Raw genomic sequence first — 15863 nt, forward strand, 5'->3', positions numbered from 1 at the left:
TTCTACTTCCACAGGTTTTCCTCTGAATGTGGAGAGTGTTCTTTGTCATAGATCCTTCCAAGTTGTTCAGGATCACTGCATTGCCACTAATGGAGAAGTCCATTACGTTCGATTGTACCACAGTGTATTAGTCTCTGTGTACAATGTTCTCCTGGTTCTGCTCCTTTCACTCTGCATCAGTTCATGGAGGTCTTTCCAGTTCCCATGGAATTCCTCCACTTTATTATTCCTTTGAGCACAATAGTATTCCATCACCAACATTTACCAATTTGTTCAGCCATTCCCCAATTGAAGGGCATCCCCTCATTTTCCAATTTTTTGTCACCACAAAGAGCGCAGCTATGAATATTCTTGTACATGTCTTTTTCCTTATTATATCTTTGGGGTACAAACCCAGCAGTGCTAAGGCTGGGTCAAAGGGCAGACAATCTTTTAGTGCCCTTTGGGCATAGTTCCAAATTGCCCTCCAGAATGGTTGGATCAATTCACAATTCCACCAGCAATGCATTAATGTTCCAACTTTGCCACATCCGAGGATGGGAATTTTTGAATTTATGCACTTAATATAATTTGATAGCAAATACTTCCTCCCTCCCTCCCTCCCTCCCTCCCTTCCTTCCTTTCCCCCTTCCTTCCTCCCTCTCTCCCTGCTTCCCTCCCTTGCTTCTTTCCTTTCTTTCTTCTTCCCTCCTTCTCTCCTCCCTTCTTTTATATCTTCCTTCCCTCCGTTTGTAGGGTTAATGTGAAAATCAAATGAGATAATATTTGTAAAGCACTTTGCAAACCTTACTGCACTATAAATGGCAGTCTTTATTGTTGTTGTTGTTGTTAATAACATACTGCAAAATAGGACAATCAGGGATAATAATGGAGCACAGAGTCACTAAAGGAAGCCAAGGGAGCAATTGCTAGCTTATACCTGAGATTGGCTAATGATTACATTTGAGAACTGAATTAAGTTTTAGGTTTTCAGGTAATGAGGGCAAAAGAAAAAGACTCTGGCTAAATAGTTCTCATTGTTTAACAGTAGAAAAGAAGCACACACATTCATTTGCAGGATTTTTTGTCATGGATTTATAGGAAAAATTTTATGACAGATCTTCAGCTATGATTTTGCAAAAGGCATAGAAACTCTGCTTTAATGGCTTTCTCCTCTGTTGACATTCATTCTTCATTCACTTCCTAATAGGGGCTTGCCCATAATGGCTAAGGCAATGGAGTTACCCTGTCTGTCCTCATTTGCCCATAATAGGTAGGTCAAGGGAGGCTACTATTCATTAGATAAAGACCCAAGATGTCAGAATCTAGTGAGGCTGGTGACTGGATGTAGAGACTGGTAAAAGATAAATTGAAGAGGTTGAAAGAAAGACAAAGACAGTCTCCTTTCGTGACTGGGAAGAGAGCACTTTGGCTATATTGAAAAGAAGGAAGCAAGGCTGGGAAAATGAATCTGGTATGGCATCTCTGCACCTAGGAATTCCAGAAAAATCTTGTAGCTATGGATCAAGCTTAGGGAAGGGAGAAGAGTGAGGGGTTCTTTCTTAATCCTGTCTGCTCATGAACAGGAGAGATTTTCTCTTTTTTCCATTTGTTTCCCTCGGGGTTACTTTTTTTCACAAGAAATTGTAGGAGGTTCTTCCCTTGCACAAATTTTATGCATGAGAGGGAAGAGAAGGGTAGAAAACTGAGGATGATTCTGTGGCTTGTTTAATTTCCTAAATGAGTTACCTTCTATTGTCTTCTATTAAATGCTTTGCTACTTGAATTATGGTTCTTCAGTGGTTTCTGAGTAGACACTGTTCTTTAGAATGGGGGCTTGAGCTTTATTTGAATAATTTGTATAATTAGTACCCTACTATACCCAAAGGTAGCTGTGACCTCAGATATATCTTTGGCTTGGTTGTCTCAATAGTCTATAAATATAAAATCTATAATATATAAATATATAAATAATCAGAACCTTTATTCTGAGCGCCATTCCTGCATTTGCACCTACTTAGTTGAAATCTTCACCTGCACATCCTGTGGATATCTCACATTCATTATGTCCATAAAAGAATTTATCACTTCTCCTACCCGTACTTGTCCTTTATTCCAAAATCACCATTTTTCTGTCAATGAACTTCCATTTACCCAGGATTGTGACAAGGAAATCACTTTAAAAGACTGATATATATTAATTTAAGGTCGCCAAGGAATTCAGCATGTAATTCCTAAATGAAAACTCAAGTCAGCAGTCAATCTTTTATGGAGTTTAATTACAATAGGAGGAAGAAAGGAATTAGAGATAGAGAGAGAGAAAAGGGAGAGAAGGGAATAGGGCTTAAATACCCCTTCTGTTTAGGCTGGGCCAAAAGGCCCAAGCCCTTAGATAGCTGGGGCAAAGAAAAGAGATCAGTCCCTATTACTCACGTGACCAAAATGGAGAAACAGTCTCAGAGGCCCCCACCTTCAGCTTCCTTCAGAGCAAGCTTCTCAGAGCACACTCCAACCACTCAGACAAACTCCTCAACCCCCACCCTGAGTCTTCAGAGCCCTCTATCTTTTAGGAAACCATCCAAGTTCCCTCCCCTCAGTTCTCACATCTACCAATCACTGTCCGTCAATTTCCCTGTGCCAATGGAGGCTCTAGCTTAACCCAGGACTGCCCAGAGGTCTCTGGCTTTGCACATGTCTGTTGAAGGTCATATTTTCAAATAATTAAATCTTTGATCCTTTGCTACAGCCCTTCCTAAATCCTGTTAACCTGAGTAGGGTAGAGATTGGAATAATTAAATTTTGATCTAGGCTGCAGCCTTCCTCAATCCTGTTAGGACTGAGTAGGATGGAGATTGATTCCAAGTATCTCCATTGTATCAATTCTAAAATCAATCATGACTCAAAGAAATTCCTGTTCTATGCTTAAGCATAGGTCAAAGTCCTTTCCATTGTTCAGCAAAAGGTTTCTGTCCTAAAGTAATCTTAAGAAGGGAGGAGGAGGAACCTCCCATGCCAATGGGGTTCACATTCCAATAGCCAAGACCCACTATCAATAGGAAATTTTTCAAGTATGAAATTTCCCAATGGTGAAATTTCCACCATTTATAAGTCTAAGAAATTTTGAGGTTTACAGGATTTAATTCTGAAAGTCATTTTTCTCCTTTTTCCCTCTCACTTACATTCTGCACCCAGTTTTTTATTTGCCAGCCCTTATTGATTTCATATATTAAAATTTGATCTTGCCTGCCCATCCATACTACCATATCCCTAGTTCAGATCCTAATTACATCTCACCTGGATTAATATAATTAGTATAAAAATTTCCAATCCCCCCCTTTAGTCTATTCTTTCATAGCACTGCCAAAAAAAATCTTCCTAATGCACAAGTAGGCATAGCATTCCTCTGCTCAAAAGGTGCCTATCAGATAACATGTTTCTTTGTTTGTTTCTTTCTTTTTCTTTCTCTCTCCCTTCCCTTCCTCCCTTCCTCCCTCCCTCCCTTCTTCCCTCCCTCCCTTCCTCCATCCCTTCCTTCCTTCCTTCCTCCCTTCCTCCCTTCCTCCCTTCCTCCCTTCCTCCCTTCCTCCCTTCCTCCCTTCCTCCCTTCCTCCCTTCCTTCCTTCCTTCCTTCCTTCCTTCCTTCCTTCCTTCCTTCCTTCCTTCCTCCCTTCCTCCCTTCCTCCCTTCCTTCCTTCCTTCCTTCCTTCCTTCCTTCCTTCCTTCCTTCCTTCCTTCCTTCCTTCCTTCCTACATTTCTTACCTTCTATCTTAGAACTGATACTAAGTATTGGTTCCAAGGCAGAAGATTGGTAAGGGCTATACAATTACAGTTAAATGATTTTCCTAGGGTTAGAAAACTAGGAAGTGTCTGAGGCCAATCAATGGCTTTTCAGAAGAAGTATTTCTGTGAGAGAGACTGAGATGACATGGGTCAGATACCTTATGTTCAGGTACCTGACACCCTTTAAAAGATCTGACCCAGGGGCAGCTGGGTGGCTCAGTGGACTGAGAGCTAGCCCTAGAGATGGGAGATCCTAGGTTCAAATCTGGCCTCAGACACTTCCCAGCTGTGTGACCCTGGGCAAGTCATTTGACCCCCATTGCCTAGCCCTTACCACTCTTCTGCCTTGGAGCCAGTACACAGTATTGACTCCAAGACAGAAGGTAAGGGTTTTATAGGAAAAAAAAAAAAAGATCTGACCCTGGGCCTTAAGCTTTTCTGAAGTGTGTCAGCTTCCCAGAGCCTTGATCATTCTTGAAACTAGGCCTAGGGACTTTCCTTTCATTCTCAGACCTTTCTCCTTTGTGAATTCCTTTACTATGCTGAGCACTGAGCCTCAATCAAGCTCTCTCTTGATCTTCTTGGTCCTTTGTCCTGCTTGTCTTCTGGTATTTAGTGGTCTGTCTCCCTATCTATTCTTTTTCTTTTAATTCTGCTACTGTCATTAGCTGTCTGATGAAACTGAATTTCAACTTCCTCTTTCCTTTTGTCTTTACTCTTTCTGATATACATGCTAGTCCACAAGAGTTCATTTTCAAGAGAAAAGAGATTATAGAAAATAAAAAAAATAAATACCAGGTTAATTACAGGGAAGTAGATATAAAGCAAAAATGATGCTTTCCCAGGCTTGGTGGTACCTAAGCTTTTTAACCAAATTATTTAACTAAAATTTCCTGGCCCTAGATGGGCCCTCATAATTCTGTCTAGGCATAGAGCACACGAGCATGCTCTACTCCCCTTTCCTAGTCTTCTGAATGATGATGATGATATAAACATATATTTATATAAACATTTTTATACTCTTTTTGAATTTTCCCCTGAGGGTACCTGAGCACAGTCTGTTCTAAAATCCTAGGTGTGCTCTGAGCAAACCAGGAAACCTCTTTGTTGTTGACCAAATTTTTGAATGATCCATACTCATTTTTCTACCTAATCACTGGCCATTTAATATCTCCCTCTCCCTGTGACTGAGGAAAAGTTAAAGAAATAGAGAAGTTCATAAAAGGTAACTACTTTCATTACATTTCCTAACCATATTGGAACAGAAGCTAGCCAAATGGAGTATTAATATGTCCATTAGACTGATTCCTGCAAATATAGTATTAGATGTCTTAAGCATACCTTCAACAGAAGCTGGATCACTGTCAATTCATGACTGTATTCTCTAACAAATGCCAGCAGTACAGATGTTCCATAATGGTTAAATTGAGAGGGAGATGCTGTAAGCCATTTGACATGAGGGAGACCAAATAGCTTAAGAGCTGAATTTATAGATAAAAGTAAGAAAAGCAAGTAATTAAATGCCATACAGAGGTCCTTTGGCTTGTGGTATATGTGCTATTTTTCCTGTTATCTATCCTCTATTTGACATCATAAAGTTGTGGTAATGAATAGCATTGATCACCACCTCTCTGGTCTAAGATATACACAGCATTGGTCTAGATCTTTGTAATGGGAGAATTTATGGCTACTTTCTAGCCAATTTCACTTAAAGAGCCAGGGGCATAGAGAGAATGGGACTAGAGAGAATGAGATTAGATGAGAATTAACCTGAGCATCATTTTCCTCAACTAATGTGCATCTGTGGCTGGGTCTTAGTTTTCTCATCTATAAAATGAGGGAGTTGAAGGAAATTTTCTCTGAAGTCTCTTCCAATTCTAAATCCTATAGTCCTATGAGCTAGATAAATTTTGGGGGGTAAAATTTGAGTTTTCAAGACTTAACCTCCAGAAGCTATTTATTGCCTACATGTTACTTTGTCTGCAGTTAGGGTAAAATCTTCATTCAAGATGGACAGTAGCAATGCCAAACCTTCATCACCAGGTCTCATTCCTCAAGTTGTTCTCTTTGATAAAAATTCTGTGTTAAAAAACAAATCCAAATCTATTCATCCATTTTAGATTTCTCACAGCCTGAATTGACAATAGAATAAATAAGTTAAATAGGTTCCTTTGGTTTTGTGTTTAACAATCAGGAACTCTGTTCTTCTAGATGAGTAGACAATTCTGGCCAACATGGAATAGCTGTACAAGTATAGAGAACATGATGCGATAAAGACTCTGAATAATTTTTGTGTGTGTGTTGTCAAGGATCCATGATTCCAATAATTTATGAGATCATAGTTCTATAGCTGGAGGTCATCCAGAGGCTTTATTTTTTGTTTTAAACAACTTTTTATTATTTTGAACTTAATAAATACCAATAAACAATCATTTTCTCATTTAAAAAAGCACTTCATATGAAAATATGAGTCTTCACAATGTACTGCTTGGTTTTTAAAAGCATATTTCAAATTTAATGTGAGTCCAATAGTTTTGCTTCTCTGTGTCCCTTTCTAAATTTCATCTGCTCTCTTTTGTGTATTTTTTAAATAATTCACTGACATCCTTTTTTCATTTCTTTTCTTTTAACATCTGTTTCTATCCACTCCCATAACTTACCTTCCCCAAAATAAAAGCCCCATCATCACAAATAGGTAAACAAAATTAATCCAAACATTAGCCATATTTGAAAATGTCATGTCTCTTTCTGTACCTATAGGAGGTAGGAAATATGCTTCATGATTGGTCTTTTGGAACTATGAACGGTCATTTCATTGACCATGGTGGTAGTAGTCTCTCAGTAACCGAGGATGACGATTGTCTTTGTGTGTTTTTGTGCACAAAGACACTTGTGCATGAAGATTTAAGTGGAAAAGTCGATGCACAGAGACACTCCCACTCTCTCGGCATTGGAAGCCTGGACCCATTGGCAGGAAAAGTTGTTACACCTGGAGACTTCCTCAGCTGCATTGGATGGCCGTGTTGTCTTTTGTGCTCCAACATACCCTAAGCACTCCACAGTGCTTTGCTGCATTGCCATCTCAGCCGTTGAACCTTCTTGTTGGTTTCTTCCGCCTGTTCCACCAAAGCAGTCTTCACTTTCTTAAAAAACTTTCTTAAGTTTTTCAGTTATTTTCCTTGGCAGTGTTGTTATTGTGCATGTTATTCTCTTGGTTCTACATATTTTGCTTTGTATCAGTTCAGACAAGCCCTATTAGATTTATTTGAATTCATCTCTTCATTTCTTATGGCAAAATAATAAAAATAATAGCTAGAATTCATATAGTCTTTCAAAGCATTTTATAAACATGATCTCATTTCATCCTCACAACAATCCCAGGAGGCAGGTGCTATTATTACTTTCCTTTTATAGAATGGGGAAACTGAGTCAGATAAAAAGGAAGCTCCTCTAGTATCTAAGGAAGGATTTTAATTTAGTTCTTCCTGATCCCAAACCCAGAGCTCTATCCATTGGACCATCTAATTTCCCCTAAAATTTCATTATGTTCACATGCTGTAATTGGTAAGGCCATTCTCTAATTGATGGGCACTCTTTCCAGTAACAAAATTGCTATTTTATATCTATATACATTTGTATCCTTTTCCACTTATAAAAAAATCTCTTTGGGATTATGTCTAGTAGTGGCATTGCTGGGTCAAAAGACTTGAAGAGTTTAGTGATTCTAGGTATAATTCCAAATCAAGCCCCTCACTTTACAGATTAGAGTGACTGACACCAAGAAAAATTAAATGACTTGCCCAGGATCACATAGATAGTAAGCATCAGGAGTGGAATTTGAATGTAGATCTTCTAAGTGTAGAGCCAGTGCTTTTTGTACCATGTTTTTTGTTTTGTTTTGTTTTTTATACCACTAGGCCTCCTAATGTAGATTACAATTTTTTTTTTAGTTTAGCAGATGGTCTTTGTGATTTACAGTGCTGTAAAAATTTATTATGGTGGACATTCTTCTGAGTTTAATAAGTTTTTCTCCCTTAGTTAGGCTGATCTTTGGATTAGATGTGTAGTCTATTATCAGGTCTTTACTTAAAGCCTTTCTAGTTTCCAAACATCTGTCTGAGCTCATGTTCTTCTGGCAAAGCCTTTGAGAACACATCCCCAATATGATGAAACATCCAAGGAAGACTCTACTGAAAGAACTTCTTTAACTTAATTATTTTTAGAAACAACAAATGTTTCTGAGAATTGATACATGTTTGATAAATCACTCAAGTGTTTCAGAATAAAGAGATTCCTATTTGATTATCTCTTTTACAGCAACATGGAAGTGTATACTGGAAAAGAGGGGCCTGCAAAACTTTGAAGAATTTATCCCCTGATCTTCCTTTACACCAGCAATTAAAGGTAAACACCTCATCATCCACGCTTCCTCCCTTCTTTCTGCTTTTTGCTTTGGTTCCTTTTATGGGCTGAGGTGAGAGATATAACAAGGTACCTTTAGGACCTGAAAAACCAATGCCTTTTATCCACTGATAATAGGAAAAGAGCATAGTGAATGCTGCAAAAATGCCATTTTAGCTATTGCTACATATGTGAATCCCATTTTATAGCAGCTTTTAAATGAGTTTATTGGTCTAGCAGTTAACTGGCCCTATAATGCAATTACAAGGGACTTGAGAGATCTTATTTCCCCTGTAACTCAAGGTAATTGTTATTAGGCTTATTTATAGAGATGATATAGGAATCACTATAAAATATGTAGTTTCATTTTCATCATAAATGTGGACTATGTAGACTTGGAGAGTTCTCTTCTTTGTGTAGTATAGGGCAGGTGAGTATGTAGTTTACATCCAGAAAAAGGTGAAGCCATAAAAGTCAAACAGAATCATATTTATCTTTAGTGTCAGTATTCACTTCCCTCTTGATTATAACTGAGGGAATTGCTTCTAATCTTCATCTAGTTGGGTGAGTCCTGAATTTTTAAAGCTGTTTTGGTCTCTTTGTCATGTAAGAGATTCTTGACCTTTGGTGGGTTTTTAAAATCCATTTATTGTGGTGTAGATATTGGTGAGAAGTCAAAAGACTCTAGGTTCTGGCCCTGATTTTATCATGCACAATTGCTAACATGGGCCAAGGACTCAGGGAAAGACTTGACATTATATTTTAATTTTTTTTTTTAGCAGGCTTGGGGTGGGGGTGGTCCAGAGACCTGTCCCTAGTTGCATCATCCTGACTTTACAGACTAGAAAGCTGGGCTGGAGAAACTTTTCCCCTGTTGTTGTTCCTGGTTTTGAAAAGGGAACAGAAGGGGAGAAAGAGAGAGAGAGGGAGAGGGAGAGAGAGAGGGAGAGGGGGGGGGGGAGAGGGAGAGGGAGAGGTGAGGGAGAGGGAGAAAGGGAGGGGGGGGAGAGAGGGAGAGAAGGAGGGAGGGAGGGAGAGCTGAAGTCAGGGTACTAGAATAATCATTGGAGATATGAAGACAGAAAAGAAGAGGGCCAATTATTGTACATTGCAGAATGCTTCTAGACTAGGGAAGGGTAGAGAGGATTCATTTAAGACAAGAGTGGTCATAGAGAAATCTAGGAGTACAGTTTCATGAAAGTCAAGAAGAAAAGAGTTTCATAGCATAGTAGAACCATAAACCATTAGAGTTTGAAGGATCCTTGAGAAGATCCATGATGCCAAGAAGGAAACTAAGGCTTAGGGAGGGGAAATGTCCTGCTCAAAGTTTATCCAAAGAGAAAGTATCATAGATGGAGCTAGACCTAGGGTCTCCTGACCTGCTTCTAGTTCTCTTTCCTTTACTTAACATTGCCATTTCCTAAGTGCCCACCATCTAAAGAATTTTGGGAGGTATTATGTGTCCCAAACGTGAACCTACAAAATGATCCAGGTCTTTTATCAGATTGTTGACAGACATCCTTTGCTGGTTTTCTTTAGAAGGCTTGGTCCCTCTGACCTGGTTGCCATAATCATTTCTTTGGTTGTTTTTCTTCAGTTCTCTTTCTCACTCTCTGATTGTCCCATCTGGATGGACTCTAGCACTACAGTGGAATGCCGTAACCTGGAGAAGGCTGTTAAAGGAGCCCAGAATCTCAGCGATATTACAGGGTCCCGGGCATATGAGGTAGGCATGGGATAGGGACAGACTTGTCCCTCTAAGTGGATCCTAGTGGATCAAATGACCTTAGAAGGGGGGGTTATCAAAATAAGTGAAGGAAGTATTAGTGGTAGTCTCTCAATGACCGAGAATGACAATTGTCTTTGTGCATTATCATCTATTGATGTACCCTCATGTGGCTTTGAAGTCCAAAGACTGAGGTGCAAAGTTTGTGGCATATGGGGCATGGGATGCCAGTTGTTATAGGAGGTGCCGTTGTGGCCTGGTGTCGGCATTCACGCGCAGTGGCAAGACGTCAACGTCGCTGAAAACCCGCCAGTACTATTTGCCATCAGCACAAAATGACTCATTATTTAGGACTACAAAAAGCAATCAGTATTAGAGGGACATAGGGTCCTAAAGCTAGAAGGGACCTTAATGAATATCTAATGCAACCACCACTTTTAATGGATGAGACAATTAATATCTCTCAGTCCCATAATATATTGCTTATCTACCTGACACTTTTAGGTCCTGGCTCTTTAACTTCTTACCTGGCTAAGAAGGAGATTTATTCATTCCATTTTGCTGTAGCTCTCTGGCAACAAGGTGGTAGTATAGATACTATAATGGGACCCCATTCAAGAAGACCTGAGTTCAAATTCAGATTTAGATATTTATTATCTGTGTGATGCTAGGCAAGTCATTTAACCTCTGTCTGCCTCTTAATTTCTGTTTGCCTGTTTCCTCCATTGTAAAATGGGGATAATAATAGCTAGCTCTCAGGGGATTGTGAAGATCATATAAATTGCTCTTTATAAATCCATGGCAGATAGTAGGTGCTATATGGTCATTAGCTATTGCTATTATGAAGATTGTGAATGCTCTTCATTCTGCCTTGATCCACCATAAATTGGTTCTCATTTTCTGTTTTCTGTATCTGAAGACTCCCTAGACTTACATCTTCCCCTTGATGACAGCCTCCCTCTCAACCCTTTCCAGGGACTGGCTGCACTTTTATTCATTCTCCTTGGCTTACCAGTCAAAGCAAGGGAGTTGAAATTGCTCCCCATTTCCACTTCCAGGTTTTGCCCACTTTTCCACTACTCAGTAACCTGTCTTCCTTTGAGGTTCATGCTATTCATATCCATCACCTAATCAAAATCATAGTAGTTGTTATCTGTAGATTCCCATGTCATTCCCCTTTCTTCTTCAATGAGTTTGATACTTGGTTCATAGTTTTCCTCTCCTGTCCAACTCCTGTCTTAATATTAGGGGGCTTCAAAATACATATTTAATCTTCAACTAGCCTAACCACTCATTTCCTCAACCTCCTCACTTTCCATGAAGTTGGCCACATACAAAGATGGTCATTATCTTTCATCTTGCCGACACCCACAAATGCATCATCTCCATGTACAATAATTTGAAATCCCTTTATGCAGCCATAATCTATTAGCTTTTTACCTTTCCCTCCACCTTCCCTTAAATAACCCTATTCTTTATTCACATTATGACCTCCAATTCCTTGACCCTTCAATTCTTTCCCAGCCTAGCTATTCTCTCCTCATCTTCCTATCTTGACTCCTTGGTAAAGGAATTCAATTCTATACTGTCCTCCTCTCTTGAGTCCCTAGCCCTCTTCTCATATTGTCAGTTATGCTCAGCCTAGCCCCAAACATTCATGGATCACTCCCATCATTCATCATCACCTTTGCTTCTACCCATGTGCTACTGAATGAAGATTGTGAATGCTCTTCATTCTGCCTTGATCTACCATAAATTTATGTTGCATAGCCTCGATAATGTTATGTTGAAATCCCTTCACTGCTATTAGGCAGTCCTATTATATTTCTCTTATCAACTCACTATCTCACTTTCCACTATTTCTCTTCCAAACTTTTCTCTCTTCTATGTCCCATGGTCCTTCCCCCCACCTTACAGCTGAGAACTTTGCCTCATGTTTTATAGAAAAGTAATTATGTACAATTTGTTTTGGATTCCTCTTTTCTCCCCTCTTCTACATTTCCTATCACTCAAGTACCTTCTGTCATTTTTTCCTCTTTCACACTTATTTCACTTGATGAACTAACTTTACTTTTTACCAATGCCAACCCTTCTACTTGTGCAAGTGAGCCCATTCCATCCCATCTTCTCCAACCAATTGCCCCCTTCTCTTATTCCTAATTTTCCACTTTGTTATAAAACCCTAACCTTTTGTCTTAATATCAGTTCTAAAACAGAAGAGTGGCAAGGGCTAGGCAATTGGGGTTAAGTGACTTGTCCACAGTCATACTGCTAGGAAGTATCTGAGGCCAGATTTAAATCCAAGTGGCCTGACTCTAGGCTTGGTGCTCTATCCACTGTGCTACTAACTTAGTTGCCATACTTTCACTTATTTTCAATCTCTCCCTCTCTACTGGCTTTTCCCCTACTGCACAAACATGCCCATGTCTCCCCTATACTGAAAAATCCTTTACTTCCATTCCTGCTTACTATAATCCTATATTCATTTTTGTCCTTTGTAGATGACTTTCCTGGAAAAAGCCAACTACAATAGGAGCCACAATGCCTTCTTGTCTCCTTACAACAGTCTGGCTTTCAATCTTATCATCCTTGGATTCTCTCTAAAGCTACCAGTGATCTCTCAGCTACCAAACCCAAAGGCCATTTCTTAGTCCTTATTCTCCTTTATCCCTCCACCGCCTCTGATGTTGTTAATCACTTTCTCATCCCTAATGGTCTCTTCTCTGTAGGTATTTAGAATGCTGTTCTCTCCTGGTTTTCTTTACCTATCTGACTGTTCCTTCTCTGACTCTTTTGCTGGATCCTTCTCCAGATCATGCAGTTTGGGTGTCCCTTAGGGTTCTGTTCTGAATTCTCATCTATTCTTCCTTTATTCAGCTACGCTTGGTTGTCTCATTAGCACCCATGGATTTAATTATCATCTCCATGCTGATGATTCTAATATCTACATATCCAGTTTTAGTCTCTCTACTGACTTCTAATTTCACATCTCCAATTGTCTTTCAGACATCTCAAATTGGATGTCCAGTAGATATCTTATACTCAATATGTCTAAAACAGAAATCATTATATTTCTCTCTAAACTCTTCTCCCTAACCCCCAACTCCTGTTACTGTTTAGGGCAATACAACCCTCCCACTCCATCAGGCTCATGACCTAGGAGTCATCCTTGGTTCCTTGCTGTCTCTAACCCCCAATATCTTGGCTGTTGCCAAGGTGTACTGATTTTACCTTTGCAATGTCACTCCAATATGCCCCCCTTCTCCCCTCTGCTCCTACCACCCTGATATAGGTGCTAATGACTTCACATCTGGGTAATGGCAATAGCATACATACTATGGGTGTGTCTTCATCATGTCTCTCCAAAACATTCCTCATTCATCCACCAAAGAGATTTTCCTAAAGGACAAGTCCAATCATATCATCCTTCTTCCCCCTACTCAATAAATTCCAGTGGCTTCAGGAGTGAAAACAAAAATGTCTTCAGGAGTGAATACCAAATGCTCTGTTTGGCATTCAAATCCCTTTATTACCTAGCTGCCTCCTACCTTCCAATCTCTTTATGCCTTCTCCCCAACACTTTTTTTTGATAGAGTATGCCCCATATCTGTAATGTTCTCCCTCCTTTGCTCTGACTCTTGACCTTTTTAAAAAAATTAATTAATTTAGTCAATTTAGAACATTATTCCTTGGTTACAAGAATCATATTCTTTCCCTCCCTCCCCTCCCCCTACTCTTCCCATAGCCAACACGCAATTCCATTGGGTATTGCATGTGTCCTTGATCAGAACCTATTTCCATGTTGTTGGTGTTTGCATTAGGATGTTCATTTAGAGTCTACATCCCCAATCATATCCCCTCAACCCATGTAATCAAACAATTGTTATTCTTTGGTGTGTCTACTCCCACAGTTTTTCCTCTGCATATGGATAATGTTTGTTCTCATAGATCCCTCCAAGTTGTTCAGGATCACTGCATTGCCACTAATGGAGAAGTCCATTACATTTGATTGTACCTCAGTGTATCAGTCTCTGTGTACAATGTTCTCCTGGTTCTGCTCCTTTCACTCTGCATCAATTCCTGGAGGTCATTCCAGTTCCCATGGAATTCCTTCAGTTCTTTATTCCATTGAGCACAATAGTATTCCATCACCAACATATACCACAATTTGTTCAGCCATTCCCCAACTGGAGGGCATCCTCTCATTTTCCAATTTTTTGCCACCACAGAGAGCACCCTATGAATATGCTTGTACAAGTCTTTTTCCTTATTATATCTTTGGGGTACAAACCCAGCAGTGCTATGGCTGGATCAAAGGGCAGACAGTCTTTTAGTGCCCTTTGTGCATAGTTCGAAATTGCCCTCCAGAATGATTGGATTAATTCACAACTCTACCAGCAGTGCCTTAATGCCCCGACTTTGCTATATCCCCTCCAGCATTCATTACTTTCCTTTGCTGTCATGTTAGCCAATCTGCTAGGTGTGAGGTGATACCTCAGAGTTGTTTTGATTTGCATTTCTCTGATTATAAGAGATTTAGAGCACTTTTTCTTATGCTTATTAATAGTTTTGATTTCTTTAACTGAAAATTGCCTATTCATGTCCCTTGCCCATTTATCTGTTGGAAAATGGCTTGATTTTTTGTACAATTGGTTTAGCTCTTTATAAATTTGAGTAATTAAACTTTTGTCAGAGATTTTTGTTATGAAGATTGTTTCCCAATTTGTTGCTTTCTTTATAATTTTGGTTGCATTGGTTTTGTTTGTACAAAACCTTTTTAATTTGATGTAATCAAAATTATTTATTTTACATTTTGTGATTTTTTTCTAGCTCTTGCTTGGTTTTAAAGTTGTTCCTTTCTTTTTTTTCTTTTTTCTTTTTTTAAACATTATTTTATTTGGTCATTTTCATACATTGTTCATTGGAAACAGATCGTTTTCTTTTCCTCCCCCCAAGCCCCCCCCCTTCCCTAGCCGACACGCGATTCATCTGGGTATCACATGTATCCTTGCTCTGAACCCATTTCCTTGTTGTTGGTATTTGCATTAGGGTGCTCATTTAGCGTCTCTCCTCGATCATGTCCCTTCAACCTCTGTAGTCAAGCAGTTGCTTTTCCTCGGTGTTTTTACTCCCTCAGTTTGTCCTCTGCTTGAGGATAGTTTAGTTTTTGGTTTTTTTTTTCTCATAGATCGCTGCAGGTTGTTCAGGGACATTGTAAAGCCATTACTGGAGAAGTCCATTACGTTCTCTTGTACCACAATGTGTCAGTCTCTGTGTACAATGTTCTCCTGGTTCTGCTCCTCTCACTCTGCATCACTTCCTGGAGGTTGCTCCAGTTCCCATGGAATTCCTCCACTTTATTATTCCTTTGAGCACAATAGTATTCCATCACCAACATATACCACAATTTGTTCAGCCATTCCCCATTTGAAGGGCATCCCCTCATTTTCCAATTTTTGGCTACCACAAAGAGCGCAGCTATGAATATTCTTGCACAAGTCTTTTTCCTTATTATCTCTTTGGGGTACAAACCCAGCAGTGCTATGGCTGGATCAAATGGCAGACAGTCTTTTATCGCCCTTTGGGCATAGTTCCAAATTGCCCTCCAGAATGGTTGTATCAACTCACAACTCCACCAGCAATGCATTAATGTCCCTACTTTGCCACATCCCCTCCAGCATTCATTACTTTCCTTTGCTGTCATGTTGAACAATCTGCTAGGTGTGAGGTGATACCTCAGAGTTGTTTTGATTTGCATCTCTCTGATTATAAGAGATCTAGAACACTTTTTCATGTGCTTATTAATAGTCTTGATTTCTTTAACTGAAAAGTGCCTATTCATGTCCCTTGCCCATTTTTCAATTGGAGAATGGCTTGATTTTTTGTAAAACTGGTTTAGCTCTTTATATATTTGAGTAATTAGACCTTTGTCAGAGGTTTTTGTTCTGAAGATTGTTTCCCAATTTGTTGCTTTCC

The 15863-nt window shown here is 39.4% G+C and overlaps 1 protein-coding gene across 1 annotated transcript in view; it reads left to right on the forward strand.

Moving 5' to 3' along the window:
- The window catches only part of XYLB (xylulokinase), a 287508-nt gene that overhangs the window by 36578 nt on the left and 235067 nt on the right, over positions 1-15863 (forward strand). Inside the window, exons 5-6 of the mRNA XM_056804817.1 lie at positions 8078-8164; positions 9759-9887. Of these exons, the coding sequence (XP_056660795.1) occupies positions 8078-8164; positions 9759-9887 (216 nt within the window). The remainder of the gene's footprint in view (positions 1-8077; positions 8165-9758; positions 9888-15863) is intronic.

The sequence above is a fragment of the Monodelphis domestica genome, chromosome 7, assembly GCF_027887165.1.
Source record: "Monodelphis domestica isolate mMonDom1 chromosome 7, mMonDom1.pri, whole genome shotgun sequence".
Lineage (NCBI taxonomy): Eukaryota > Metazoa > Chordata > Mammalia > Didelphimorphia > Didelphidae > Monodelphis > Monodelphis domestica.